At 43.9% G+C, this 14,083-nt stretch overlaps 1 protein-coding gene across 1 annotated transcript in view; it reads right to left on the bottom strand.

The window, feature by feature from the left end:
* The window catches only part of LPCAT2 (lysophosphatidylcholine acyltransferase 2), a 33,078-nt gene extending 31,769 nt beyond the window's left edge, over positions 1-1,309 (bottom strand). Inside the window, exon 1 of the mRNA XM_053400115.1 lies at positions 1,061-1,309. Coding sequence (XP_053256090.1) covers positions 1,061-1,258 — 198 coding nt within the window. The 5' untranslated portion in view covers positions 1,259-1,309. The remainder of the gene's footprint in view (positions 1-1,060) is intronic.
* Between the last annotated feature and the right edge of the window lie 12,774 nt (positions 1,310-14,083).

The following is a 14,083-nucleotide window of genomic DNA, read 5'->3' as shown; positions in this document are numbered from 1 at the left end:
GTAGGGGACCTGTCCAGCCCCTACCTGGAGATGCCAGGAATTGAACTGGATACTTTCTGTGTGCAAAATGGATTATCTATAGCACTTCCCCTTTAAATAAATATAGCCAGTTATAAACTAACCACAGCATCCAAGCAAAACAGGATGCTCAATAAGCATCCCATCTGGAGAAGCCCATCATATAAGGAGGGGCCACAGAAGCAGAGCACAGGCTTCACAGCCAGGAGGGTCCAATGCTGACATTTCCAGCTTGGCTAAAGGGCCTCCACTGAGGACCCCAGATATTGTCCACCAATCAAAGTCCACTGTCTGACTCCAGTCAAGTTCACATATTCATATCTCTGACCAGGAAAATAGATTTTGTTGGTTTAAGCACATGTGGAGTTCAACTATTAAAAGACACTAGAACCATAAAAGGGGGCAATGCTAACTAGAAAATTTATATAAACTATCCCCATTTTATTTGCCTTGCTTGTAAACGATGCCTTATCCCCATTTCACAGATCAATCAGCTGAGGCCCTGGCTGAGATCAGGGCAAACTCTCTCCACCCCCCAAAAAACCAAAGAACCCTCACATGATCCATACAAAAAATGAGAGAGAAAGGATGCAAACGGTTAGCATCCAGCTGCCAACTGAAGGATGAAGCTGCCTCTTTCGCTTGCAGGAAGTTGACCCGGGAGCGCCAGGCAGGTGGGGCTCTGAGGAATTCTAACAGAACGCATTCTTCGCCTGCTTATGTAATAAGGAGGGCAGACTCTTTTCAGCCAGAACCGCCGCCGCCCCCTTCTCTGTCGGCGGGCACCGAACGAAGACCCAGAAATAACTGCAACAGATTTCATTTCTGCAATCTTCAGCATGGCTTTTTGCTTTAAATACGCCTGTCAATGTTTGCAAAGCGCAGCGTCGCGCGCGCGCTTTGTTATTATTATCATCATCATTGAAGAGGCATTTGCAAAGGGCCCCTTTAACCCCCTCCCTAGCGAGCTCGCAGGCTGCCCCCGGCCATCCTCCTTCCCCACCCCCGGGGTCTGTTTACAGCGGCTGTCAATCCCCTGTACCCGGGATTTATCCTTTGCATCCAGGCGCGTCTCTTGCACGAAGGGGTTGATCACCAGCGGCGAGGCGAGCGACTGCTGCCTGGGCAAGGTGAAGACCGCCCTCGGTTGCAGCGCTGGCTCCGACATGCCGCCGCCTCCCGCCTGGGCTGCAGATCCGCCTCCCAGCGCAGCCACGGCCGCTTCTGTGCACAGAGTCATCGCGGCCAGGCGAAAGGAGAACCGGGAGATGCTGCGAAAGGCGCTCGCTCCTCCTTGTCTCCAGGGCGCCTGCGCACAATCCATCAACCTGGGAGCTGGGAGGGGGGATTTGCCAACGTTTCCACCTGTCCCTGCTCCTCTGCCTTTTAACAGCAGTTTTCTCGGCGGACTCTAGCAGGCGGTGGCTATTTTAGGTCGGTTAGCTGTGCTGGAAGACCTGTATTAGGACTCTAAATTGCGGTTGTTTGGGACAGTTGCCAACTTATTGACCGGAACCTGCTCCTCTGCCTTTTAAGAGCAGCTTCCTCTGCGGAGACTTTAGCAGGTGATAATTTCCAAAGTGTAGGTGCTGCCACGCTGAAAGATCAATTTCTGACAAATGCAGAATAAGTTTTATGTGGCACCTGCAACAGGTGCCAGTTCTGCAGATCAGAGCGGTCCAGGGAGCTTTTATGGAGTGAGGCAATCTCGCACGTAAACTGAAGGATGACTGTGTATCAGTTCTCATTCTTGAAAAGTGTAACTTAGGTAACTCTGCCTTTAAATGCAAACTGAATCAAATCCCCCCCCCCCCTGGCTGGGCTGATGGGCATTGTAATCCAATACATCTTTAGGGCGCCAGGATGGCAAAGTCTCTTATATACATAGACAGATGTCATTTGTTGTAATCGTGGTGGTGAAGGAAAGTATTTCCCTTTTTGGCCAAACTCATCCCTGGCTCCTGGGACCCTTTTGCATTGCCTCTTCATACAATGACCTGATGTTAGAAATGAGCTGTCAACCACAACCCCCAGATCTCTTTCCTGAGGAGTTACTCATAGCAGGTTCTGCCCCCATATATGGGTTTATGTGACAAACAAAAGAGCTGTGCTGTTCTCCGCCCCCCATATGAGAAGCCAAGAGCAAAATAAAACAGGAAGAATGAAAAGGAAATGCAAAGCTTTAGAAAGAGGAAATATTTAAGCAGGTTATTTCCCGTTCACCTGCTTTTTTTAAAAGGGAAGTCTTTTTTAAACACACACACACATAAATAAATAAATAAATAAAATAAAGCTTAATCATATGAAAACATTCACTTAGCAACGGCCATCAGGAACTGCTAAGCTTGGGAAGTGTATTGGTAATACAGTGGTACCTCGGGTTACATACGCTTCAGGTTACATACGCTTCAGGTTACAGACTTCACTAACCCAGAAATAGTGCTTCAGGTTAAGAACTTTGCTTCAGGATAAGAACAGAAATTGTGCTCTGGCGGCGCGGCGGCAGCAGGAGGCCCCCATTAGCTAAAGTGGTGCTTCAGGTTAAGAACAGTTTCAGGTTAAGAACGGACCTCCGGAATGAATTAAGTACTTAACCCGAGGTACCACTGTAAATCTTTTCCGAAGAAGTGGCAGTTGTATTACACCTCTTGTACTGGCCACATAACTCAGGAAGAGGTCTTTGCATAAAACACATAAGAGCCTCCTGGATCAGGCCAAGGGCCCATCAAGTCCAGCATCTTGTTCTCACATTGGCCAATCAGATGCCTCAAAGGAAAACCCACAAACAAGATTTGAGCACAAGAGCACTCTTCCCTCCTGTGGTTTCCAGCAAGTTTTCCAGAAAGTTTTTCAGCTAGGGCAAGAGACTAGACTTCGGACCTCTGCTCCTGCAGTGTGGAATATATCCTATAATAGGCTATCTGTAACTGGGCAGATTGCTGCTGTCATGAAATAAACAATATAGCAATTGTGTCTTTCCGATCCATGAACATAAGTTTCCAGAAAGTAGTGTAGTAGTTAGAGTAAGATTGAGAACATCAGACCCAAGGGCTGAAGGAGACCTCTCCATCTGGAAATCACATCAACGAACATCATTGGACAATACCAATACTCCCCCAACCTTTCCGCACATGTGTGCCTCTGTTCCCCCATGATTCCCCCATGGAAACATCAGGAAAGAACTGCATGCTGGTTTGTTGTTGTTTAATCATTTAGAGTGTCCAACTCTTTGTGACCCCATGGACCAGAGCACGCCAGGCACTCCTGTCTTCCACTGCCTCCCGCAGTTTGGTCAAACTCATGTTTGTAGCTTCGAGAACACTGTCCAACCATCTCGTCCTCTGTCGTCCCCTTCTCCTTGTGCCCTCCATCTTTCCCAGCATCAGGATCTTTTCCAGGGAGTCTTCTCTTCTCATGAGGTGGCCAAAGTATTGGAGCCTCAGCTTCAGGATCTGTCCTTCCAGTGAGCACTCAGGGCTGATTTCCTTAAGAATGGATAGGTTTGATCTTCTTGCAGTCCATGGGACTCTCAAGAGTCTCCTCCAACACCATAATTCAAAAGCATAAATTCTTTGGCGATCAGCCTTCTTTATGGTCCAGCTCTCACTTCCATACATCACTACTGGGAAAACCATAGCTTTAACTATACGGACCTTTGTTGGCAAGGTGATGCCTCTGCTTTTTAAGATGCTGTCTAGGTTTGTTATTGCTTTTCTCCCAAGAAACAGGTGTCTTTTAATTTTGTGACTGTTGTCACTATCTGCAGTAATCATGGAGCCCAAGAAAGTAAAATCTCCCACTGCCTCCATTTCCCCCCTTCTATCTGCCAGGAGGTGATGGACCCAGTGGCCATGATCTTCATTTTTTTTATGTTGAGCTTCAAACCATATTTTGCACTCTCCTCTTTCACCTTCATTAAAAGGTTCTTTAATTCCTCCTGACTTTCTGCCATCAAGGTTGTGTCATCTGCATATCTGAGGTTGTTGATATTTCTTCCAGCAATCTTAATTCCGGCTTGGGATTCATCCAGCCCAGCCTTTCGTATGATGAATTCTGCATATAAGTTAAATAAGCAGGGAGACAATATACAGCCTTGTCGTACTCCTTTCCCAATTTTGAACAAATCAGTTGTTCCATATCCAGTTCTAACTGTAGCTTCTTGTCCCACATAGAGATTTCTCAGGAGACAGATGAGGTGATCAGGCACTCCCATTTCTTTAAGAACTTGCCATAGTTTGCTGTGGTCGACACAGTCAAAACTTTTGCATAGTCAATGAAGCAGAAGTAGATATCTTTCTGGAACTATCTAGCTTTCTCCATAATCCAGCACATGTTTGCAATTTGGTCTCTGGTTCCTCTGCCCCTTCGAAATCCAGCTTGCACTTCTGGGAGTTCTCGGTCCACATACTGCTTAAGCCTGCCTTGTAGAATTTTAAGCATAACCTTGCTAGCATGTGAAATGAGTGCAATTGTGCAGTAGTTGGAGCATTCTTTGGCACTACTCTTCTTTGGGATCGGGATGTAGACTGATCTTCTCTAATCCTCTGGCCACTGCTGAGTTTTCCAAACTTGCTGGCATATTGAGTGTAGCACCTCAACAGCATCATCTTTTACAATTTTAAATAGTTCAGCTGGAATATCATCACTTCCACTGGCCTTGTTATTAGCAGTGCTTTCTAAGGCCCATTTGACTTCACTCTCCAGGATGTCTGGCTCAAGGTCAGCAACCACACTACCTGGGGTATACGAGACATCCATTTCTTTCTGGTATAGTTCCTCTGTGTATTCTTGCCACCTCTTCTTGATGTCTTCTACTTCTGTAAGCTACTCTGCAAAGGTAAGAATCAGATTTGTTGCTCCACCTACTTTTGCCTCTGGTCCCCCACCCACTGTGGCATGTGGAGGTGGAATGTGACCCTAAAGCTGAGAAAGATTCCCTATCCCTGGTTTTGAGGGTTGGATAAGACCTTGAGAGACTCAGGTTGAAATCTCTAACTGGGTGCAAAGCTTCTTGGAAGAAAGATAGTATGGGAGTCACACAGTGGGTGCACCAGAAAAAAAATGGGGGGAAGGGTACAGAAGAGGCAAAGTACTGTACTTTTCCGTGTATAAAACGAGGGGAGTTTTTTAATTTTAAAAAATCTTAAAAATCAGGGGTCGTCATACATGGATAGTGCATAGGGGGTTGCGGGATTGGTTGTCAGTGGCTATTGGTTGTGTTATTGGTGCCTGCGGCAAGGGCTGGTGCTGATTGGCTGTCGCTGCAGCAATTGGGCAGGCGATTGGCAGCTTCTGCCAATGAGGGGGCAGATGATAGTTTGCTTTTGTGACGCATATGAGTGGCAGAGTATGACAAGGCGGGTGAGCGTTTTTCATAAATCCCCTCCCCAAAGCTCAGCAGCTCTGGGCAATCTCCCCCCATTTTTCTAAATTTGGAGTCCCCCAAAATAGGGGGCATCTTATACATGGGGGCATGTTATACACGGGAAAATACGGTATATTTTGATGGGAATGAGAAAGAAAAATAACAGGATATGTTAATGACAGGAGCTCAGTAATGGGGAGATGGACAAGTGGGGCAAACTCCTTGTTTAGGGGAGATGCTTGGCACTCTTCCCCCTCTCTGGTGTTGCCTATGGGATTATAACAACATGGGGTAGATGTTTTACTTAAAGTTGAAAAGTGGGGTTTGTACCTGAAATATTTGATCTGTTGCAGCCGAGGACTGATTTTGAGCAACATGAAGAACCACAGTTTTATATCAGCCATACACTATTAGTCTGCATTCCTGGTTAGGGTTAACATCTCATCCCATAACAAACATTGCACCTCAATCCCTGTGAGCTGACATTTGTGCACCTTTGTCTCCTTCAGCTCAAACTACCCCTGATATGTAGAATACTTAGCACCTTCTGTTTTGAAAATGGGCCCCCATCTGGTGGCCATAGTGAAGTAGTGCAGTTATAATCAGTGAGAATTATTTTATCTCTCACTAAATCTTCCATGATTCTCAGTAAGCAAGTGGCTCCCAGGAAGCTGTTACACTCCAGTGTGGCCAAGAGTGTAAGCAGAAAGTAGAAATGATGTGAGAGAGCTGTGAGCAAAATTTCCTGCAGTTTCTCAAAATGTTGATAGCAGTGGGGTGTGATTGATATATACCAATTTATATGAATAAATTGGTACCGAGACCACAACCTTCCAAGGAAGTCTGTTCCACTGTCAAACAGCTCTTATCACCAGAAAGTTCTTTCTGGTGTTTAGTCATAATCTCCTTTTCGAATTGATTGGTTCATGTCCTACCCTCCAAAGTTTTTTGTTTTTTTTTTAAATCAAGGAAAGCTTTTCATCTTATTTCACAGTGACTGTGGGATTATTGTTTCTTTCTGTGAGGATATTTATTCTTTCATCTTTGTATTCATTGTGCTTTGAAACCTATGGATGGGTGTGTTTAACTTCTGTGGCTGTCAGACATTGCGCCACAATAATAGTAGTAATAATAGTAATTTATTATTTGTACCCCGCCCATCTGGATGGGCTTCCCCAGCCACTCTGGGCGGCTTCCAACAAAGATTAAAAATACATTAAAGTGTCACACATTAAAAACTTCCCTGAACAGGTGCCCAATTTCCCCATTGCTTTTTATATCGGTCCTGGAGGTCTTGCTGAACATGATTAGAAGGGACCGGTTGGTTAAAGGTATACAGGTCGGACCTAAACAGTATAAACTGAGAGCATTTGCAGATGACCTAGTTTTGACGTTACAGGAGCCAGAATCTAGTACTAAAAGAGTTTTAGAACTAATTCAAGAATTTGGTCAGGTGGCAGGATTCAAATTGAACAAGTTAAAAACTAAGGTTTTAGAGAAAAATCTAACATTGACTGAAAGAGAGAAGTTTCAGAATGAAACAGGTTTGACTGTGGTCAAGAAAGTGAAATACCTGGGGATTAATATGACAGCTAAAAATGGGAATTTGTATAAAGACAACTATGAAAAATGTTGGATGGAAGTGAAAAAAGATTTAGAAATTTGGTCAAATTTGAAGCTTTCCTTGTTGGGTCGAATTGCAGTCATAAAGATGAATGTATTGCCTAGAATGTTTTTTTTTTTTTCAAACACTGCAAATTGTGGACAAGATGGACTCTTTCAAGAAGTGGCAGAAAGATATTTCTAGATTTGTCTGGCAGGGCAAGAAGCCCAGAATAAAATTTAAGATATTAACTGATGCAAAGGAAAGGGGTGGATTTGCCCTGCCAGACTTTAAACTTTATTATGAATCAGCAGCGTTCTGCTGGTTGAAAGACTGGCTGCTTCTTGAGAACACAGACATTTTGGATTTAGAAGGTTTTAACAACGTTTTTGGGTGGCATGCATATCTGTGGTATGACAAGGTTAAAGTACATAAAGCATTCAAAAACCATATTGTCAGGAAAGCATTGTTTAATGTTTGGATTAGATATAAGGACTTATTGGAGAATAAAACCCCAAGGTGGTTGTCACCAATTGAAGCAAAAGCTCAGAAAAAGCTCAATATGGAGGCCAAATGGCCGAAATATTGGGAAATTTTGGAACAAGAAGGAGATAGACTGAAACTGCAGAGTTTTGAGAAATTAAAAGATAAAGTGCGAGATTGGCTTCATTATTATCAGATAATGGAGGCTTACAATTTAGATAAGAAAGTCGGCTTCCAGGTGGAAAAATCTAAATTGGAAACAGAACTGTTAGAATCCAAAACTAAGATTTTGTCAAAGATGTATAACTTGCTGTTGAAATGGAATACTCAGGATGAGACGGTCAAATCTGCTATGATTAAATGGGCACAAGATGTTGGACATAACATTATGTTTGCTGACTGGGAACAGTTGTGGACCACCGGTATGAAATTTACGGCATCTAATGCCTTAAGAGAAAATATTATGAAAATGATATACAGGTGGTACATGACCCCAGTCAAGCTTGCAAAAATTTACCATTTGCCCGCCCGATAATAAATGTTGGAAATGCAAAGAAAATGAAGGTACATTCTTTCACCTTTGGTGGACGTGCCCTAAGATTAAGGCTTTCTGGGAAATGATCTATAATGAATTGAAAAAGGTATTTAAATATACCTTCTTGAAGAAACCAGAGGCCTTTCTCCTGGGCATGGTTGGCCAATTGGTGCCAAAGAAGGATAGAACTCTCTTTATGTATGCTATGACAGCAGCAAGGACACTTATTGCAAAGTATTGGAAGACGCAAGATCTACCCACACTGGAAGAATGGCAGATGAAGATGATTGACTGTATGGGATTGGCAGAAATGACTGGCAGAATCTGTGACCAGGGAGAAGAGTCGGCGGAAGAAGATTGGAAGAAATTGAAGGACTATTTACAGAAATATTGTAAAATTAATGAATGTTGAACGATGTCGGATAGAATTTAAGGAGTTTCTAGCTGCAATGCTTTGAGTGATATGGGGAAAAAAAGGGGGGGTATAGAAATAGGTTAAAAATTACGGATAAGGATTTGCTGAACTAACAATTTGAATTGGAATACAAGAAGGGGAGGTATGAGGAGGTCAGGGAAATATGTTATTGAAAAATAAGTATTGTGAACTGTATGTGTTTTTAAACTTTTTTGCTTTTTCCTTTTTGATTCTTTTTTGATTGTATTAAATTTGAAAACTTTAATAAATATCTTAAAAAAAACAAAACTTCCCTGAACAATGATGGTTGAACTCTGAGTCACCAATGACTCCTCACTTTGGAATGCCTTTCCTAGAGAGGGTAGACTGGATCCATCCTTTTTGTCCTTTATTACATTGTTTTAATGCTATAGGTAGCTCAGTAACTTTTAAACTATAGCCTATCTGTTTTTAGTGTTTTATTTGTATTTGTTTCAATTTGTGTGAGCCACCTTGAGTCTCAGTTCTGGGAGAAAGGTGAGATACAAACAAACAAAAACAAACAATAGTTTCATGTATGTTTTTGTTGTGTTGTGAGATCGCCTTGAGGTGCTTCATAGGAAGCCATTCATAAATGAAATGCATACAAATAGTCTCTCTCAAGTGATACTGTGCCCAAATTCCCTCCCACTTTTTTTTAGAAGAGTCCATCCTTTTGTTCTTGCAAAGCATCTCACCAGTGGCCTGCACTCTTCACTCTTCCTGGGTGTCCACACTTAACACCTCCCATGGGGCTTTTTCAGATCAGGAAGTGTGGGCAGCTGGGGAGGCTGCAGAGTGATGAAGAAACATTTACAGGAAAGAAAGAAAAAAGAAAACACACATACACTACCCTTGTCTACTTTGCAATGATAACTTAAGCTCAACACACCACACCCACTGAAATCCTAAAGAAATTCAAAAATGCCCTAAGAAAAAGTCAGAAAAATAGAATGCTCTTTTGTGGAGATAGAAAACTTTCAAGAAGGAAAGTCTGTATTGACGATTAGTAGTAGCAGCATGGCTACTGAGATACAACAGACAATGGATGACATTTAACTATGTTTTACTCAGAGGAGACCCCTTGAAATTAAGTAGCATGACGAAGTTAGGTCCATAAGTCTTAGATGGATGCCACCCCTGTTTTTTGCTACTGTAGCAGAGGAAAGAATCCAAACAGGAAACTTGTCCAAAAGTTAGATTCTTACAATGAATTGACACATGTATCCCGGGAACTGTGCAGTCTTTTATCTGGCCTCCAGATGTCAGTGTTTGTCCATTTTATTGAGCTGTATCAGGTAGCTTGTTCCTAACTGTAAACTCTAAAAAGATCTATTTGTCCCAGTTTCAGGATATATTTATAAGGCAGTGTAACTGAAATGAAAGCACAGGAGAAACAATATATTTAATTTCTAAACTGTAATAGTCCCCTTTTAATTTAGATATATAATTTGTTCTATAAAGAAGGCTCAGGGTAGCATTAGTAGTAGTAGTAGTAGTAGTTGTAGTAGTTCGCCTTTTTCCCTAGTGAGACTCAAGGTGGCTTGCAAATAAAAACAATAATTGCTAGAAACATAGAAAAAACAATTATTAAAAAAACCAATTAAAACCCATCTAGTTAATACTCTCTCTCTCTCTATATATATAATGTTTAAAATATAATAATAATTACAATAAAACAAGCACAGCACCAGTCCTTTTATTAAAAACAGTCAGTTCCCAAAAGCCTGCCGGAAAAGAATGTCTTCACCTGGTTCAAGGAGGGAGCCTGACAAGCATTTCCAGGGAGGGAGTTCTGGAGTCTGGGAGCAGCCATCGAGAAGGACCTTCTCTGTGTCTCCACCAAGTGTTCCTGTGAGGGTGGTGGGACTGAGAGAAGAGTCTCCTTTGAACACCTGAAAATCCAGGCAGGTTCATGTGAGGGAATATGATCTTTCAGGTAGCTTGGACCTAAGCTGTGTATCCATAACTTATTAAGGTTCTGGTTCATCCTATTTTACAGATGTGTAGGCTGAGGCTCAAGAGGAAGAGGTTGGTCCAAGTCAGTCCAATGAGATCACAACAGAGTTGGGGTTGAAAACTCAAGCCTAACTATATAAATCAGAGCTTTCCAAACTTTTATGTTGGGGACAACCCCTTTCCAGTCCTAGGAGAAGCACAGAGAGCATTCATGTGACACACCTACACACTGCAGCCAACACACTAACATGTCACGATACACAGTTTGGAAAGCTCTGCTATAAATGTTAAGAAGACTGCAGTAGCCTCAGCAAGAGATGGCTAGTATGTTGACTAGAATTTCTGTTCCAGAAGCAATCAGGTTTATTTTTGCCCCAAATCATTCAGTACCAGAGTAGTCAGTGAATACCTGGGAAATAATCGGCATCAACATCCTGGAAGGAGAAATGGTTTTGGGGAAGGTCTGCTCCAGCTCCATCCTTCAGAGAGCCAGACTTGCTTGATTTCTCTTCTTAGGTGAATATGGTCTGACTTATACACAACACTTACACACAACATAGCAAATCTGCTGTGGGCCCATCCAGTTGATGGATTCATGCTTCTTTCAGTGGTTCTCAGGGCTGGCCACCTCCACTTCCCTTGCCTTTTGCTCATGGGTGAAGCTGTCTCTCAGCTCTAGAATGTGGAAAACTAAAGCCCTGGCCCACAAAGCTGATCCCAGGGGTTTGAAATGCTTGCTTTGCAAAAGAAGCAGACCTCCTGCATTAGAACAACTGCTTTGTCACATTACCAAATACTGGGCCAATGTATGCTCAGATTAATTATTCTTTTAAAGTTGGGGTTTGTTTTGGCTCCACTGACAGAGCCTTCATGGCCAAACAAGTTAGTCACTGTCTGGAACAAGTCTGTTTCCTCCCTTCAGAGATGTCCCTGAGGCATTTGCATGGGACAACTATGAGCTGTTAAGAGATTTCCTGAAAGTTCGGTTGTATTTTATGGGATTGCTGCTCTTTGTAAATTGGGTTTTAGGAAGGTGATGCCATTGTTCTTCTCTATACTACTATCTTTGCATCCTTCAAGGTGGCTGGCATTGCGAGAAAACAAGGAATGATCTGGCCAGCAGAGGGTTGTTTATTTGTTTTTGTTTTTACCAAGGCCTGGCGCTGCGTACACATTACCAGTTTTAGATGCAGCTGTGCCATTCTTTTTTCTCTGTTTGGAGCTGGTTTGTGGGGACACACCTCTAAACGCAGTATTCCATAAGAAACAACAGGATAGATACAGATTGTGGCTATTGGTTTGTTGTATATGGCTCCAAACCAGTAGGGGGAGCATGCTAGTTGCAGAGTAAATGGGAGTGTGTACATAGCCTGGAAAAGCTATGCTACATACAAATTTTTGCACAACTCTGCATAAGTAAAAGTAAAGGTAAAGGGGCCCCTGACCCTTAGGTCCAGTCGTGGCCGACTCTGGGGTTGTGGCGCTCATCTTGCTTTATTGGCCGAGGGAGCCGGCGTTCAGCTTCCGGGTCATGTGGCCAGCATGACTAAGCTGCTTCTGGCAAACCAGAGCAGCGCACGGAAACACCATTTACCTTCCCGCCGTAGCGGTACCTATTAATCTACTTGCACTTTGATGTGCTTTCGAACTGCTAGGTTGGCAGGAGCAGGGACTGAACAATGGGCGCCCACCCCGTCACGGGGATTCGAACCGCCAACCTTCTGATCGGCAAGTCCTAGGCTCTATGGTTTAACCCACAGCACCACCCACATAGTCTTAAGCAAAATTTCCTAACCCATGGGGGTGGGAAACCTGTGTCCATCAAGATGTTACTGGGCTACAACTCCCATAATTCTCTGACCATTAGTCACAAAATGATGTCCGGGGCTGATGAGAGATGTATTCCAACATTTGGAGAGCCCCAGGTTTCTCACCCCACCCCATTCATAAACGAGAGCAGTTAAACTCACTAAACAGCCATTGCATGTTGACTAATGCCATTTCAAAGATGTCTGACCTTAGAAAAGCTGCCCTGAATTTCCTGCCATTCAGAGGTAGCTGGCAAGTGTCTATCAAGTCAGAATGAACCAGAGGCAAGCCCAACAGAGCAGAGGAAGCGCACCCGCGGCCCTCCGGATATCGCTGGACAACAAATTCCACCATTTCCAGCCATTGGCCAGGCAGGGGGCATAGCTTCCTCATCCTTGCAATAGCTCTTCCAGGTAAAAAGGAAAGTGAGGGCAAAAAGGAAACTAAGCAGTTCCTTGATCTCTAGACTGTTAGGTGGAATCATGCCTATATAATTACCTTTGTACATACATTTATGCCAGACCATAGGGCAGCATGCTGGGACTAAGCACAGGCAAGGGGCAGTGGTAGAGACAGAGGCCTACCTAGGGGTTAGCAAAATCGGTCCCTGCCAGGGGTGTAGGTCTGGGTGTGGGTGTGCAAAAATCATCACAGAAATCTCTCTCCAGTTATCTGCATAAAGGCCATGAGTTTAAACAAGAGCTGACAGCTAAGTGGTAGGAGAAATGGCAAAGCAGTATGAAGACTACGGTGCGTGTTTGTGTGGCGATGCACCGCTGCTGTCATGGTGGGATCATGCACAAGAGAAAGGCTTGTGATTTTTTATCACCTTTCCTCCTTGCCTCACTCTTGCTCCAGACACTTTGTGAGTACTTGAGTCGGGTAAAATGTAGTAATTTTTAATGTTGCTTTTGCAGTAAAGTGACTTTTTCAGGGGGGGTGTGTTACAGCTCCTTGCCAAGGGTGTAAGAGATGCCTCTGCATAAGGTACATGCTTGGAATGTTCTCTGGGTCTCCCGCTCTGTATTACGAAGTGATGCTGGAAACAGCTGTATGCTCACAACCAACATTTCACAGTGATTTAGCACCAGAGACCTCCCCCTTAGTTAACTTTCCAACTTGTTCTCTGCCCCCCACCCACCCACTCTCCCTCCTGTTGGCTACACTCCTCATTTCTAATATCCTTTTGGCTGTGTCTTCCATCCCATCTCTTAAAGGAGCCTTGCCCTCACACAGGGTTTAATTCCTGGCGCCTCTCCAGTTAAAAGACTTAGTGATGCAAGAGACCTTCGCCTGAGATTCTGGAGGGCTGCTGCCAGCCTATGTAGACACTTTTGAGGCTTAAAGGGTGACTATACTACAGTGGTACCTTGGGTTACAGACACTTCAGATTACAGACGCTTCAGGTTACAGTCTCTGCTTACCCAGAAATAGTACCTCGGGTTAAGAACTTTGCTTCAGGATGAGAACAGAAATTGCGCAGCGGCAGCATGGCAGGCCCCATTAGCCAAAGTGGTACCTCAGGTTAAGAGCAGTTTCAGGTTAAGAACGGACCTCCGGAATGAATTAAGTTCTTAACTCAAGGTACCACTGTATAACCTGATGCAGTTAGTCACAGTTTCAGTGTCTGACATGGCACAGCCCAGGCAGAGGCAGAGCTAGCTGCCCCGGCGAGTGGTGAGCATCCCAGTGGGGCAGGGTGGTGATGTCACCCACCCTCAGGGATGCCCCGTGGGGCAGGGTGCACCCACCGTACCCCCTTCCTCCGCCAGTGAGCCCAGGCACAGTTTTACCACCTTCATGAGAATTGGGCAAGTTAATAAGCTATCCAGATTCCCCCAAAATACAAATTAGTTCAGAAATTGACCACACGTGAGC

Source organism: Podarcis raffonei, chromosome 8, assembly GCF_027172205.1.
Source record: "Podarcis raffonei isolate rPodRaf1 chromosome 8, rPodRaf1.pri, whole genome shotgun sequence".
NCBI classification, from domain to species: domain Eukaryota; kingdom Metazoa; phylum Chordata; class Lepidosauria; order Squamata; family Lacertidae; genus Podarcis; species Podarcis raffonei.
Note: the sequence above shows the minus strand (reverse complement) of the source record. Positions and strands in the feature narration are given on the sequence as shown.